This window comes from Hippopotamus amphibius, chromosome 5 (genome assembly GCF_030028045.1).
Source record: "Hippopotamus amphibius kiboko isolate mHipAmp2 chromosome 5, mHipAmp2.hap2, whole genome shotgun sequence".
Lineage (NCBI taxonomy): Eukaryota > Metazoa > Chordata > Mammalia > Artiodactyla > Hippopotamidae > Hippopotamus > Hippopotamus amphibius.
Genome location: NC_080190.1, coordinates 117,563,628 through 117,580,747, shown reverse-complemented (window position 1 = coordinate 117,580,747; position 17,120 = coordinate 117,563,628). Strand labels below are relative to the sequence as shown.

Genomic DNA, 17,120 nt, shown 5'->3' with positions numbered 1-17,120 from the left:
AGTCTGTGATAAATAGTAGGCATATCATCAGGAGAGAAGAGAAAAGCAAATACCGTCTTCAACCTTTATACCCATTTTGGTGGAATTTTTCCTTAGGAGACCCAACTGATGATCTGATCTGGTGTGATCTTTGTAACTTGGGCTGATTAGCCCAAAAGTAGTCCCCAGGTCCATTTTGGGACGGAGGGTATCCGCCCCCTACAGCAACTACTCTGCAACTTGTACCACAGTATGATGACTTAACTCATAAGAATATGGTTTAACAATCAAAACAATAAAAAAAAAGACTATAAAATATTTTAAGGAAGGAATACAGGCTATCATTGGCAGCCTGTTTATTCCCAAAGGCAGTAGCTAAAAGGATAAAATGCACTATTGAGAGGAACACATAGGAACCCTGGTCAGATCAGAGGGGCCTTTGAAATACCTGATCCAGAATCTTTGCCCCAGAACCAGGTGCCTGGAATTGAATTAGTTTCCTTAAATTCCACATGAGGGAGTTGTTTAACTCTTCTCAACAATTGTTTACACAGGTTATAAAAATATGAGAGGAGATGGTTGTTTCTCTATAGGCATCAGTTTTAAATTCACAATTATTTTACTTTTTGTGTTTATTAAATGTGAATGGGAGAATTTTATCCAACTAGAATGGATTGGATGCTGGGTTATATTTATTAATAAGTAGTATCTTAAAACATTCTGAAGAGTGATAATTGAAAAGTAATTTCCAGTAAAGAGTTAATTACAAAAGATATTCTAAAATTTATTTTTATTTTAAAAGTATTTTCAAACCTTTTGTTTTTGCTCTCCATTGACTACAGTTGACTTGGATGCTGTCCCAAGCACTAAAGTACGAGACCACAGAGTGGTAAGAAAACAGTTATAATTTTTCAAGCTAGTTTTTGGGTGATAGAAATTTTTAGGAGTATGATTAGTGAGTATGCCAATTCTGAAATCTTCAGAAATATTGAGTTAAGAAAGAATATAAATCTTGTCTTATCAGTGTAGTGGGTAGCTAAAGATATATAATATGTAGAGAAAACATATTGTACTGACTAAGAACAAGACTCTACAGCTAGGCTGTTCCAATTAGTCTGTTTTTAGCTGTGTGACTTTAGGCAAGGTAGTTAATCTTTCTTTGCTTCAGTTTCCTAATCTGTAAAATGGGATGATAGTGTTTATCTCTGAGGGTGGCTGTAAGATTAAAATCTATATCTGCAAGCACTTAGCGACAGGCCTAGCACATTTCTATATAAATGTTTATTAACTAAATAAAAAATAGCTCAACGGCTGTTGTGAGGATTAAATAGATAATATATTAAAAGCCCTTACAGGGTCTGTCCCACAACGAGTGAGGTCAGTTAGTAGCAGCAGTGGAAGTGTAGGAGTCTGTAATACATTTAGTGGTGAGGCCTATCAAGAAGATGAGCAAGGTAAAGGCATAACTCTTATCCTGAGGAAGTGACTTCCCTGCAAAGACTGAACAAAGGAAGGGGATGAGCCATTTTCATTCAACAAATATTTGTTGCAATACTTACTGTGGACCAGATAATATTCTAGGTGCTTGTGGGCACAGGAGTGAACAAAAGGAGCAAAAATCTTTGCCCTCTGAGGGCTTTCTGGGAAGGAGAGACAATAAACAAAATATTTAGTAGGTTAAATCGTGGGGCTCTGCAGAAAATGATAGCTAGGAAGGGGGCACTGGGAGGTCTAGATGGGAAGGTTTACAGTCTGAAGGACAGTGAGCAGGGAAGGCCTCACTGAGTGGGTAACATTAGAATAAGGGCATCAGGGAGGAGCCATGTGCAGTACCAGGAGATACACCTGGAGGAAGAACCTCCCAAGCAGAGGCCCCGGGCAGGAGTAAGCCTGGTGTGTGCTAGGAGACCAGGAGCATCGGGGAGGCTGGACAGCCAGGAGCAGGTCCAGGAGCCGGGGTAGGTGGGAGCAAATGAGGCAGAGAGCTGACGGGCTACAGAGCCTTGGGGACCAGAGGGTTTTGCTTTTTACGCTGTGAATGTGATGAGAAGCTTCCAGAGTTTTGAACAGAGGAGTGACATGATTGGTTTCATGTTTTAACACTGACTGCCATTCATTGAGAACAGACTGACTGGGACAGGAGGCTGCTGCTATAATCTAATTTGAAGAGATAAGGTGATTCAGCCTGGAGTGGGAGCAGTGTAAGTCAGAAGTGGTTGGATCTATTTTGAAAGGAGACTTGATAGGATTTTTGACATATTGGATGTAGGCTAGAGGTGTCAAAGGTGGACTTCAAGGTCTTTGGTTGGAATTGCTATTTACAGAGATGAAGAAGCAGGAAAAACAGGTTTCAGGGTGAGGGAGAAGGTCAGCAACTTAGTTACAGTCATGGTAAGTTTGCGATGCCTGCTAGACAAACAGCTGGAGCTGGTGAGTAGACGGATAAGAGAAAGAGTTTATTTCCACACTCACTCCTTCTTTGATCTTCCCCTACACTAACAATATATGTAATATTATCCCCATTTTTAGATGAAGACTCAGCTAGGCTGTTAGTTGCCCAGCTGGTAGCTGGTGGTGCTTGGTTTTGAACTGATAATGGTGATAAGTGTTGTGGTAGTGACACTCTGTACCAGCGTGTGCCAGGTACTTTTTGACATTTGCTCTAAAGTTCACAACAAGGTATGCTTATCCCCATTCTACATAAGAGGGAACTGCTACCCATGGTCACACAGCCAGTGAGCAGAAAAGCTCACATCTGAACGCAGGCTGGACTCTGGAGCCCCTCCCTGTCCCTGTACCACTTTGCCTGAGATATATGGACCCTTTTCTGAACACTCTGTAGGTTTCTTTGTATGTGGCAGCCACATTTCTCAGTGAGAAGATACTGAAATTTAACTTCTGGGATTTTGATTAAAATCCTGGTTTAATAACACCATATTTTGCTGAGTAGAAACTGAGCACAAGCCAACAGTTTAACGTGGCTGTTATAAAAAAAGCTAATAAATTTTGGTTTCACCTTCCTAGAAACTGGATTATATGGAAAATGCAAGGTGAAACTGGGGAAGATTGTCATGGAGAACATAGGGCTGAGGTGGGCTTTAATCACTCTTTCCAGTGTGAAGGATTGTGATGCAGAAGAGAAGCTGGGCAGTGTGTACGCAGTGCTAAGAACAGCTAGTGAATAATCAGATGCTGTTATTACCACTACTGTCATGCTAGAAAGCAGAAGTAGATCAGTGGGTGTTAAATGTAAAAGAATTCAGTATGTGGAAGAACTCAGTGAAAGAGAAGAACTTTGTGATAACCAATGCTATGTCTCAGTGGAATGCATTTCCTTAGAAATTAATGGACAGCTCTTCACTGGAGTGTTCTAACACATCATAGAAATCTGGAAGGGAAGTGCAGGGACGTGGTGTTGGGTGACTTTAGGTTCCCTCCAGTATGTAAAGTGACATTATTCTCTATTGTAAAACTCTCTATATGTAAATTTCTTACCTCTAATTTGAGAGCTCATTCCAAGCCCAACCCTAGCATTATTTTTTATGTCCCTATCTGTGCTGTGCCTTTGTGACAGCTGCTGTCATGTGGGGCTGTCATAATCTGAGGGCATGTCTCTCCCCCACGGGACTGTGACTCTTACTCATCTTTGTATCTCCGGTTCCTAGCACGGAGGACATAGTAAGGGCACTAAACAGATTTATTGAGAGAATGACTGAATCTCAACAATGGTTTAAAGGCTTTTAATGTTTAACTGGGTTCTCTGCTTCATACTCTGTTATATTTTTATCAGCAATAATGTAACTCTTAATAAAAGGTCTTTCCTGTATTTTCTGGGGATTGGACTGTGGTACCTCTGCCCACCGACTTTTGCTAATTTTGGGGAGAGTGTGGAGACTTGTGCCTCTCAGTACAAATTTGTTTTTCCACACAGGACTAATAAAAATAGTCATTAATAGGTGTTGTTTCTTCTAGCCCAGAGATGACACTAATGATTTCTTGAAAAATTCATTATTGGAATCTGATAGTGCTTTTATTGGTGAGTATATTTATTTTACCAATGTATTTGTTTAAATATTAAGCATTATTTGTACTTATTTTAAGTATAAGTATAAATATTCTCCATACTCTCCATACTAAAAAAATCTGTACTTTACTCTTTGTTGTGCAAGATGGTAAAAAAAGGAATATTTTGTTTTACTAACTTAATCATCAGATATAACTTACAAAATTTTCAAAATCAGATAATACACAAACACACAAATGAGTACAAGTAAAACTGGGGAAATCTGAATAACATCAGTGGATTTTATCAGTATCAATATCTTGGGTGTGAGACTGTTGCTCTTGTTTTGCAAAATGTTACCATTGGGGTGAACTAGGCAAACTGTATATGGGGTCTCTCTTATTTCTTATAATTGCATGTGAATACAGAATTATCTTAATAAATATTTCAATTTTAACAAGCCATAAGAATATAACTTAGCCTTGAGAAGATATGTGAAGGTACAAGTACTATAATAGACACTTATACGAGGATGAGTCAAAAATTATCCGCACTCTGACTGTAGAATTTATTTTCATTAACTTTTAGAAAAGACAAATACATCAGTTCTCGACATAATCTCCTTGCTTTTCAACACAGTTTGTCCATCTGTCAACAAGCTTTTGTATTCCTTCATTAAAAAATGTTTTGGGCTGAGCTGCAAGCCACGAGTGCACCACTGTCTTCACTTCTGATGAAGTGAATCTTTGTCCTCGTAGAGCTGCTTTTAGGGGGCTAAACAGGTGAAAGTCGGATGGAGCAAGATCAGGACTATAGGGAGGATGCTTTAACACCTCAAAACGAAATTTTTGCACAGTGTCAAGTGTGGACAGAAGTGTATGGATGTGCATTGTCATGCAAGATCACAACGCCCTTGGATAGCAGTCCTCTGCGTTTAATCTGAAGTTTAGCCTTCAGCTCTTCATTAAGCATCTCACTGTAATGAGCATTGTTGATCGTTGCACCTTTTTCCTGATAATGTTCCAATACTGGCCCCTGAGAATCCCAGAAAACTGTAAGCATCAGTTTTCCAGCTGATGGTTGACTTTTGAACTTTTTATTGGTCAGCGATTGAGGATGTTTCCATTCCGTACTCTGCTGTTTAGTCTCAGCTTGTAGTGATGAATCCATATCTCATCACCAGTAATGATTCTCTTTAAGAAACTTTTACCTTCCTTAGAGTATCAGTCCAAATTTTGTTTGCAGATATCCAAACTCATGTTTATGCTCTTCCATGAGTTGTTTTGGTACCCATCTCACACAAACTTTTTGAAACCTAAGTCTGTCGTGGATTACTTAATTTTGAGGTGTTAAAGCATCCTTCCTATAGTCCTGATCTTGCTCCATCCAACTTTCACCTCTTTGGTCCCCTGAAAGCAGCCCTATGAGGATGAAGATTCACTTCTGATGAAGAAGTGAAGACAGCAGTGCATTCATGGCTCGCAGCTCAACCTAAAACATTTTTTAATGAGGGAATACAAAAGCTTGTTGACAGATGGACAAACTGTATTGAAAAGGAGATTATGTCAAACAATGATGTATTTGTCTTTTCTAAAAGTTAATGAAAATAAATTCTACAGCCAGAGTGCAGATAATTTTTGACTCACCCTCTTAATTATGTACTCTGATCATAAGCATTTCTGCTATCCTAGGGCCATTGGGGAATTCTCCCGTCTACGTATTATTTTATTTCATGCCAATTACTTTATATTTTCAAGTGATCAAAGTTCCAAACTAGCCTATATTTCTTTTGCTCTTTTTTTTTTTTAATGAGTTTTTCTTTTGCTAAGAAGTCATGTTGTGGAGAGTGAGTGAAGATAGAGAAATCAGTAGGAAATAGGGATGGGAAGATAGTTTATTAGACATCAGGGACATGTGACCAGTTCCTGCTAATAATGAAGATGAGGTCCTGGAATATTTCATTGCATAGACCAAATATTTCATTATTAGACTAAAGATACACAGTATTTTTGATTAATGGTCACCACAAGTATCCCCTAGACTGTGTTACCACTGTTCTGATGAATGTGGGTAAGGCTGGTAGTGTCAGTGCTTTTTTTTTCTTTTTCTTTCTTCTTCTTTTTTTTTTTTTTTGATAATCTAGATGAAATGGACCAGTTCCTTAAAAGTCACAATCGGCCAAATACAATTTGAATAGGCCTACATCTATTAAAGAAATTGAGAGGTGGGGGAAGAGGAGAAATGTTGGTCAAGGGGTACAGACTTTCAGTTATAAAATGAATATCTGGGGATATAATGTACAGCTCGGTGACTATAGTTAATGATACTGTGTTTTATACTTGAAAGTTGTAATGAGAGTAGAGCTTTAATGTTCTTACCATAACAACAACAAAATGGTAATCATGTGAGGCAAAGGATGTGTAAACTAGCCTTATTGTGGTAAATATTTCACAGTCCTCACATTGTGCACCTTAAACTTACACAGCATGTCACTTATATCTCAATATAGCTAGAAAAAAACCTAAATTGACTATAACAATAAAAAAAGAAATTGAATCAATAATTAATAACCTTCTAAACCAGAAAACACCAGGCTCAGATGGGTTCACTGGTGAATTCTACCAAACGTTTAGGGAAGAATTATACCAATTCTCTACAACCTCTTCTAGAAGACAGAAATAGAGGGGATACTCCTAACTCATTCTATGTGGCCAGCATTATTACTCTAATACCAAAACCAGACAAAGATATCACAAGAAAAGAAAACTACAGATCATTAACAAATTGAATCCAACAAGGTATAAAGAGAATTATACACTACAGCCAAGTAGGATTTATACCAGTTATGCAAAGCTGGCTTACATTCAGTTAATATAATTCATCCAAATATAATCCATCGCTTTAACAGGCTAAAGAAAAAAATACCTTCATTATCATCGATAGATGCAGAAGCATTAAACAAAATCCAACACCTTATTCATGATAACCGCCAGCAAACTGAGAATAAAGGGGGACTTCCTCAACTCGCTAGAGAACATCTACAAAAAACCTACAGCTAGCATCACATTTAGTGATGAGAAACTAGGAATTTTCCTGCTAAGATCACAAACAAGACGAAGATGTCCCCTCTTACCACTCCTCAACATCATTATGGAAGTCCTAGCTAATTCAAAAAGGCAAGAAAAGGAAATAAAAGGTACACAGATTGGGAAAGGATAAATAGTGCTGCCTTTGTGCACAGATGACATGATGGTATAAAATGTGAAAGAATCAACTCCCCCACCACCACAAAAACCCCCAATATTAATAAGCAGTTATAGCAGGCTCTCAGGATACCAGATTAATACACAAAAGTCAATCATTTTCCTATATACCAGCAATGAAAAAGTGGAATTTGAAATTTAAATACAATGTCATTTACATTAGCATCCCCCAAAAAAGAAATATTTAGATGTAAATCTTACAAAACATGTACAAGATCTATATGAGGACAACTACAAAATTCTCATCAAATAACTAAATAAATTGGGGAGATATTCCATGTTCATGGATTGGGACACTCAATATTGTCAAGATGTCAGTTCATCCCAATTTGATCTATAGATTCAGTGCAATCCCAATAAAAATCCCAGCAAGTTATTTTTTGGATATCAACAAACTGATTCTAAAGTTTATAGAGAGGCACAATACCCAGAATATCCAACACAATACTGAAGAAGAAAGAACAGTCAGAGAACTGACAGTACCTGACTTCAAGATTTTCCATAAAGTTACAGTAATCAAGACAGTGTAGTATTGGCAAAAGAATAGACAAACAGATCAATGGAACAGATTGGAGACCCCAGAAACAGACCCAAACAAGTATAGTTAGCTGTTCTTTGACAAAAGAACAAAGGCAGTACAGGAAAAAAGATTGAACATCTACATGCAAAAAAGTGAATCTAGACCCAGATGTTACACCTTTTACAAAAGTCAACTCAAAATGGACCATAGACCTAAAGGAATCAGGCTCCCAGACTTCAGTCTATACTATAAAGCTACAGTAATCAGAACCATATGGTACTGGCACAAAAACAAGTATACATCAGTGGAACAGAATAGAAAGCCTAGAGATAAACTTATGCCACCTATAGTCACCTAATCTATGACAAAGGAAGCAAGAATATACAATGGAGAAAAGACTGGTGCTGGGAAAAGTGGACAGCTACATGTAGAAAAATGAAGAACACTCCCTAGCACCATAAACAAACAAAAAAACACTCAAAATGGATTAAAGACCTGAATGTAAGGCCGAACACTGTAAAACTCTTAGAGGAAGGCATAGACAGGACACTCTTTGATGTAAATAGCAGCAAGATCTTTTTTTGATCCACCTCTTTGAGTAATGAGAATAAAAACAAAAATAAACAAATGGGATTTAAATTTAAAAGCTTTCACACAGCAAAGGAAACCATAAACAAAAAGACAATCCTCAGAATGGGAGAAAACATTTGCAAATGAAGCAACTGACAAGGGATTAATCTCCAAAATATACAAACAGCTCATGCAGCTCAATATTCAAAAAAATAACCCAATGAAAAAATGGGCAGATGATCTAAATAGACATTTCTCCAAAGAAGACATATAGATGGCTAAAAAGCACATGAAAGGATGCACTACATCACAAATTATTAGAGAAATGTGAATTAAAACTACTATGAAGTATCACCTCACACCAGTCAGAATGGCCATCATCAAAAAATCTACAAACAATGAATGCTGGAGAGGATGTGCAGAAAAGGGAACCCTCCTACACTGTTGGTGGGAATGTAAATTGATACAGCCATTATGGAGAACAGTATGGAGGTTCCTTAAAAAACTGAAAATAGAACTACCATGTGACCTAGCAATCCCACTGCCGGGCATATACCTGGAGAAAACCGTAATTCAAAAAGATACATGTACCACAATGTTCACTGCAACACTATTTACAATAGCCAGGACATGGAAGCAACCTAAATGTCTGTCAACAGATAAATGGATAAAGAAGATGTGGTATATATACATATACAATGGAATATTAACCATAAAAAAGACCAAAATAATGCCATTTGCAGCAACATGGATGGACCTAGAGATTGTCATACTGAGTGAAGTCAGACAAAGAAAGACAAACACCATATGGTATTGCTTATATGCGGAATCACAGACGTAGAGAACAAACTTATGGTTACCAGGGCATAAGTGGGGGGGAGGGGTAAATTGGGAGATTGGAATTGACATATATACACTACTGTATGTAAAACAGATAACTAATAAGGACCTGCTGTATAGCACAGGGAACTCAATACTCTGTAATGGCCTATGTGGTAAAAGAATATTAAAGAAAAAAAAAAGATGAGTGGATATATGTATATGTAAAACTGATTCACTCTGCTATATACCTGAAACTAACACAATATTGTAAATCAACTATACTCCAATAAAAATTAAAAAAAAAAAAAACAAAACTGGACCAGGGACCTAAATATAAAACAGAAAAACTATAAAACTCCTAGAACGTAACATAGGAGGAAACCTAGAAGAACTTGGGCATGGCAATGGCTTTTTAGATACAACACCAGAGCACAACCTATGAGAGAAATAATAGATAAACTGGACTTCATTAAAATTAAACTTAAACGCTCCGTGAATGACAATGTCAAGGGAATAAGACAAGCCATAGACAGGGAGAAAGTATTTGCAGAAAGACACATCTGATAAAGGACTCTTGCCCAAAGTACACAAAGAATTCTTAAAACTCAACAAGAAAACAACCCAATTAAAAGATGGGCAAAAGATCCAGACACTTCACCAAAGACATACAGACAGATGGCAAATAAGCATATGAAAAGGTGCTCCGCATCATTTGTCATTAAGGAAATGCAACTCACCTGTCATCACGGAAATTCAAATTAACATGAGATACCACTACGTATCTATTAGAATGGCCAAAATCCAGAACACAGACACCACCAAATGCTGGCAATACGTGGAGCAGTAAGAACTCTCACTCATTGCTGGTGGGGATGGAAAATAGTACCGTCACTTTGGAAGAGAGTTTGGTGGTTTCTTACAAAAGTAAACACTCTTACCAAATGATCCAGCATTCACACTCCTTGCTATTTTCCCAAAGGAGTTGAGACTTATGTTCACACATAAACCTGCACACAGATGTTTATAGCAGTTTTATCCATAATTGGTAAGACCTGGAAGCAACTGAGTTGTCTCTAAGTAGATGAATGGATATTTATAAATGTATATATAATATACAGTGGTAGACCCAGACAATGCAGTATTATTCAGTGCTAAAAAGAAATGAGCCACAAAGCCATGAAAAGACATGGAGGAACCTGAAATGTTTGTAAGTGAAAGCCAATCTGAATGGGTTACATACTGTACAATTGTAACTATATGACTTCCTGGAAAGGGTAAAACTATGGAGGCAGTAAAAAAAAAAAAAAAAATCAGTGATTACCAGAGGTTACAGCAGAGGGAGGAATCAATGGGTGAAGCACAGAGTACTTTTAGGGCAGTGCAGCTATTCTGTATGATACTGTAATGGTGGATATGTTAAAATCCATGAAATGTACAACCACAAGAATGAACCCTAATGTAAACTGTGGACTTTAGATGATATGATGTATCATATAGGTTCATCGATTTTAACACATGTACCATTCTGTGGGGGCTGTTGATAGATGGGTAAGCTATGAGTATGTGATGGCAGGGGGGTATGTAGGAATTCTTTGTGCTCTCCACTCAGTTTTTCTGACCTTAAACTTGTAAATAAAGCCTTTAAAAAAAGAGCAAGTGAATTAGTGGTGGGGTATAATAAAGAAATCAGAAAACTTTATTTTTGAAGTTTTAGAAAATCCTGTATCTCATTCAATAGAATATAGTTATTGCTGCTTTAAAAAAGGCTATACACTTTAAATTTCAGAAATTTGAATATCAGTTATATATTAAATGATAGTATTGTTTCAATGGTACATTTCCTGAATGTGGTAATGAGACTGTGGCTGTGTAGGATGCAGTCCTTGTTCTCAGATGGTAGCTGCTAAAGTATTTAGGGACTGAATGTCATGATGGCTGCAGCTTACTGGTTCTGCAAAAAATCACCACCACCACCACCACCCCCGCCACTATTTCTAGTTATAGAAATAAACTAATTGTGGCAAAACAAGAAATGGTGATTTTAGGTATTCATTGTATTATAACTTTTCTTTAGATTTTAATTTTTTCGAAATAAAGTTGGGGGAAAAATTCTAAATGTTTTAAGCAACATATTCATCTCCATGGTCAAATAGGCAGTTGGCCCACTTAGAATGGCCATGATCCAAAAGAAAGACAATTCCAAGTGTTGGGAGGATGTGGGCAAACCAGAACCCTCTTACAGTGTAAAATGGTAGAACCACTTTTGAAAATGGTTCTACCTCCTCCAAATGCTAAACATAATGACCATAATACCCAGCAATTTCACTCCTAGGAATATACCCCAAAGGAATGAAAACACATGGCCACAGAAAGGCATGCACATGAACATTCGTAGCAACATTATTAATAATCTCCAACGAAAAACAGTTCAAATGTCCATCAGCTGGTGAATGCATAGGCAAGATGAGATTTATCCATATGGCATGGATTACTCAGCAGTTAAAAAAAAAAACAAAACTACAGTTGACTCTTAACGGTTTGAACTGCACAGGTCCACTTATAGTTTTTTCAATAAATATAGTATCTGTATTTTCATTTTACATCTTTTTAAATTGTGTGGGGGAAATTGTGTGTTTGATTAGAGATCACAATATTTGGAATCTTAAGAACTAGGGTTTGAGTCCTGATTCCGTCCACCATGTTTCAGCTTCCTGCCCTTGGGTGAGTCATTTATCAGTTCCTTTGTTTTTGAGGCAGATAGCAGTATGTGGATTTTCAGTTGCACCTCTAACCCCCAATGTTGTTCAAGGGGCAGCTCTACTGACACATGGTACAACACAGATGAACCTCAAACACATTATGCTAAGTGAAAGACACAAAATACTACATTGTATAATTCCATTTACATGGAATCTCAGGAATGGTAAATCTCCAGATTGAACGCAGATCAGTGCCAACATGGGGTTGGCAGGTGGAAATAGGGAGTGATTTTGCCAGTGAGCACAAGGGAACTTCTTGAGCCAACAGAAATGTTCTAAAACTAGAGTGTAGTGATTGCACATTTCTATAAAAATCACTGAACTGTGTTCATTTATAGTGGGTAAATTTTATTATATGTAAACACTATCTTAATAAAGCTATTAAAAGACAGTCTTGGTTTAGCTCTGAATAAAAAGATGTGAAATGGCAGATGTTGAAGGCTTCTCCCCACGTGGCCTCCAGGTGCATATGGCGAGACGTATCCTGCCATCGAGGATGACATCCTCTCTCCACCGTCACAGCTGCTGTCTGCGAGGGAGCGCAGGAGGAACAAGCTGAAAGGACTCAACTTTGTATGTATGAAATCTCCTTTTCTTTTTTCGAGTTTAGGAACGAGAGGTCTGGGATATGGCCCATGCTAGATTGGTGTAGTCCAATGAAGAAAGAGAACTTGCTCTGGAATAAGATGGACATGGGTCTGAACCCAGGCTCTATCACCAAATACTGGATGACCATGAGCAGGTTATTGGACTCAGAGGTCATCTGAGTTATAGCACATCTGTAACTGATTCCTTTTTATTGCTGAATAATACTTCACTGTGTGGATATCCCACATTTTGTTGATCCATTCAACAATCGATGGACATTTGGGTTGTTTCCACTTTTAATCTGTTATGAATACTGCTGCTTTTAACATTTGCATACAAATTTTACGATGTTTTCGTTTCTTTTGCATATGTATATGTGTGTGTAAGTTCTGTTTTCTTAATTACAGGATAACAGTCATCCTGATGTACCACCAGATGGTCTCTCTTTAAAATCTGTATCCAGTGTAAATATTGATCAGCTTAGAATGAGAAATGAGGAACGAATGCGAAGGCTGAATGAACTTCAGAATAAACCTACTCATACAGGTAAATGGCCAAGTTTAATAGCCAACAGCCGATTGTGACAACTCTTAAACCTGCTTCATGGAAGTTTTTGCTGATGGCTGAGGGACAGAGGAAATGAGTTTTGAAATCCTTTTGAGTTGTAGGGTCTAAAACACAGTAGCTATCCAGCCAAACCAGGACTAAGGATTAATTTTGCATCAGATTCTTTCTACCAGAGGGGGTACCCTTTTTCAAGTGGATTCTAAACAGTTTTTGTGTATTAAATACATCCAGGCTTTGCTTCAGCAGGGAAGGTGTTGATTAGTATTGGCATCTCACTTCCCTACTGAAGTGAGAGATGAAGTCAACTTTGTGTTCTTTATATAACACACCTATTATAAATCTGTGGTACTACAAAAAAATTTTTTTTTACCTTTTCACTTGGCTTTCTTTACATGGGTAAAGCAAAAAATGCCTCAGGTTAATATTTTCTTTTTATAAGTCATGCTTCGCGTTGCTGTCTCTCACTACTTTGGTGAACAGCAGGTTGAAACTTCATCACTGAGCACAGGCAGGCAGGATGCTTCCTCAAGCAACTAATGAGCTCCTCTGCCAGCCCTAGGCCACCTTCTTTATGGAGATGCTGTTAGTCATTAGGATAATGGGACAGTATTATAGTAGTAAGCCCTATTAATTAGCTTTAGCAAATAGCAGAGTGGTCTATTTGGACAATTCTCTTTACTGTGTTAAGCTACATTACAATAATCTTCTAATAGCAATTTTCTTAAGACATTTTTTAGATCTAATCTTTATTACTGTATTAATTGAAAACTGTACTCATACAGTCTCTAGCAGTAAGATATCATGTGTTCTGATGGTGATAATTTCATACCGAATACCAGCAAACTGATGGAGCAGTACTTTGCATATCATACCTGGAAAAATGTGGACAGTGGGAAAGGAATGCTTTCTTTTTGGCTCAAAGGCATTTTAACCTGTACTAATAATTACTATTCCTGTTTCTTTTAGAACCAGTAAGTTGAATTAATATTTAACAGGGATATACTTAAACAGAGAAAATAGACCATTTGAAGAATCTTTTTTTTTTTTTTTAATTATTTTTTTGGGGGTACACCAAGTTCAATCATCCGTTTTTATACACATATCCCCGTATTCCCTCCCTTCCTTGACTCCCCCCCACCTCCAGTCCCCCCCACCCTCCCTGCCCCAGTCCTCTAAGGCATCTTCCATCCTCGAGTTGGACTCCCTTTGTTATACAACAACTTCCCACTATCTATTTTACAGTTGGTAGTATATATGTCTGTGCTACTCTCTCGCTTCGTCTCAGTTTCCCCTTCACCCCCCGCCCCCTCCCATACCTCGAGTTCTCCAGTCCATTCTCTGTATCTGCGTCCTTGTTCTTGTCACTGAGTTCATCAGTACCATTTTTAGATTCCGTATATGTGAGTTAGCTTACAATATTTGTCCTTCTCTTTCTGACTTACTTCACTCTGTATGACAGATTGTAGTTCTGTTCACCTCATTACATATAGCTCCATCTCATCCCTTTTTGTAGCTGAGTAATATTCCTCTCCTCTTTTTCAGAAGGCTTTGAACCTCTAAACTTTTTTTTTTAACACTGTCCTTTCAAACAGGAGCTTTCTGGTACCATGTGGACTGACTGCTCATTACACTGATTGCACATGTCCCCTTGCTGGGCTAATCCTTCACTGACCAGGAGATGTAATTAAAAAAAAAAAAAAAAGAAATTGACATCACAGGGTAGGAAGACAGATTTTCTTATTATTATATCTAATAATAAGTAAAATACAGATATAGAAGTTGAGTATTACCAGTTAAAAGAATGAAACATAAAATAAGAGCTACGTCTTAATGGAGTAAACACAACCTCTTAGATTACGTATAAGAAGGGAAGTAATTTCATCCTCTGTCTAATGTTTTCCTAAAATGACCTTATTTCCTTAAGGCAGTGTTATATTCAATACGTTAGGAGTGTTTCCAAAACCTATTGCTAAATTAAAAACAAAAATAAGTTTTGCATGGCATCCTTCAGGTGACACAAATAAGACTGCTAACCCTTCGACAGTCAGCTGAACATCTGGTGCTGTCCCCTTTGCTACCCTTGAATCCCTTTGGGTGCTGGTACCACGGAGTCACCTTGTTCAGTGGATCGTTTTTTGTTTCATAGAATTGGCCCCTTCCTGGCCAGTTTGCTTTCGTACCTCTAAAAGGAGGGGTCTGGACAAAACAGGACAGTTTAGAGCACAATGCTGTGGAGAAACACGGAGCTCTTTCTGTTCCCATCACCTGCCTGCCACCCGTGTTACCTGAGTCATGTTGCTCTTGCCTCCTTTAGATGATGAGAGTTCACTGGTTGACCCTGACGACATCATGAAGCACATGGGGGACGACGGATCAAACTCTGTAGCAACTGAGCCCTGGCTCCGCCCGGGCACTTCAGAAACGCTGAAGCAATTCATGGCAGAGCAGCTGAGGCAGGGGCAGCAGCAGGTTCCTGGAAAGCCAGGCACTCTGACTTGGCAGGGCCTGTCCACTGCACATGGTTAAATAAATCTGTACTGGACCCAGTAGTGCCTTTTAAGGTGAAAGGAATGTGAAATCTGAACCTTAATAATCTGTGCTACTTTTGGCTGATACTTGGCAGTTACTTATGTTCCATCTGTACATAAGGTGTATTTTTTCTGTGATGATGTATATGATATTATGTACATAAAAGAACATAATTATTAATTTGTATAATGTAGAATTGTATAGAATTATTTTTGCACAATTTTGCCATAAATTAGGGTGGTAATGAACTCTGGGAATCAACTACCGTATGTGCATTTAAAATTCTGCTTGTCAGTAAGAGAAGGTGAATAAAACACAAGTGTCTTAACAGCACTGTAAAACCAGAATAGTGTTTGTTTTATGTACATCTGCTATTATCACTATTCAAAATAATTTTTCACTTAGAAAATATATTGGTTATAGCTGTTGCTATGTAATGAGAGAATCAAATGTGCTTCTTTCCATGTCATTTATAACTACTGATTCAGTATAAATGATGGGAGGTAATAATTATGTTCCCGTGAGCCACGCACTTAAGTGTCACATCTTTCTGCCTCTATATTTTTTGTGCCAATGAAGGCATTAAGTTTGCTATTTACATGATTTAACTACTTCTTGATAAAAATAAATTATTTTTATTACAAATGTCAATTTCTTATTTTAACTGGAATGGAGGTTTCTAGACAAGGTGTTCTAGAAGTTGAAGAGAGGCAGGAACACCCACGGGTAAAGGATGGGGACTGGAATCCTTGCTACACCACTGTGGACCTTAAGGTAAGTGAGTCAGTTTTTCTAATCACTTCCTAAGAGGTACCTTTAAAAAAGGAAAGACTAATTCAAATTCTTGGAAATAACTCTTAGAGTCTGGCACCATGACAGCTGAGAACACCCCCAGGCACTGACTGCATGTTTCCACTGATGGGACACAAGATTAGATAAGTTTACCTGAGTTGTGAGACTTCTCTGATATTTTGAATTTTAGCTGCATGTAAATAAACTTCATGCTAATTTCTGTAATCGAATCATTGATTTTACTTAAAGATTTTTCTTGTATCTTCATCTGAAAGTAAGATGAAAGCCTCTGTCTCTGCTAGAGAAGAGTCCTGATATACCGTAAAATGACAAAGCTCCAGGTCATGTGAAACACTTACCCTCAAATAGGCCAGAAGGTTATGGTGGCTCCTGGCTCTAGCATCCAGCTGGGCTTGAGCAGGGCTGTGTCTTGGGGGTAATAAACGTAGTACACTTACAAATATCCTGTTCAGCAACTATGCATGATCTAAGAGATGCCAGAGCAAAGACTCAACACTTCTCCTGTTTGTTTTTTTTAAATACAACCATCAAAATAAATAGTCTTGACATGTTCTGTTTTCCTTTTCATGGCATTGTACCATTCAACTTGAACTCCTAGGACACACAATGCCGCCCTGTAAACAGCCCCAAAGGTAACTTCAAAACTTTAGTTCTTTCTCTCAGCATTCAAACCGTGCAGCCTTAGTCTGGGTTAATAAATACACAAA

At 37.8% G+C, this 17,120-nt stretch overlaps 1 protein-coding gene across 11 annotated transcripts in view; it reads left to right on the top strand.

The window, feature by feature from the left end:
- CSPP1 (centrosome and spindle pole associated protein 1) overlaps positions 1-16,226 on the top strand; it is a 195,678-nt gene extending 179,452 nt beyond the window's left edge. For 9 of the 11 annotated variants that reach the window (XM_057734126.1, XM_057734132.1, XM_057734124.1 and 6 more), the window contains 5 exons: positions 822-868; positions 3,952-4,015; positions 12,380-12,489; positions 12,912-13,050; positions 15,386-16,226. In XM_057734126.1, the coding sequence (XP_057590109.1) occupies positions 822-868; positions 3,952-4,015; positions 12,380-12,489; positions 12,912-13,050; positions 15,386-15,597 (572 nt within the window). In that variant the 3' untranslated portion in view covers positions 15,598-16,226. Of the gene's footprint in view, positions 1-821; positions 869-2,303; positions 4,016-12,319; positions 12,490-12,911; positions 13,051-15,385 lie in introns of those variants that run through there. The other 2 variants (XR_009053644.1, XM_057734128.1) reach the window with 2 other exon arrangements.
- The last annotated feature ends 894 nt before the right edge of the window (positions 16,227-17,120 follow it).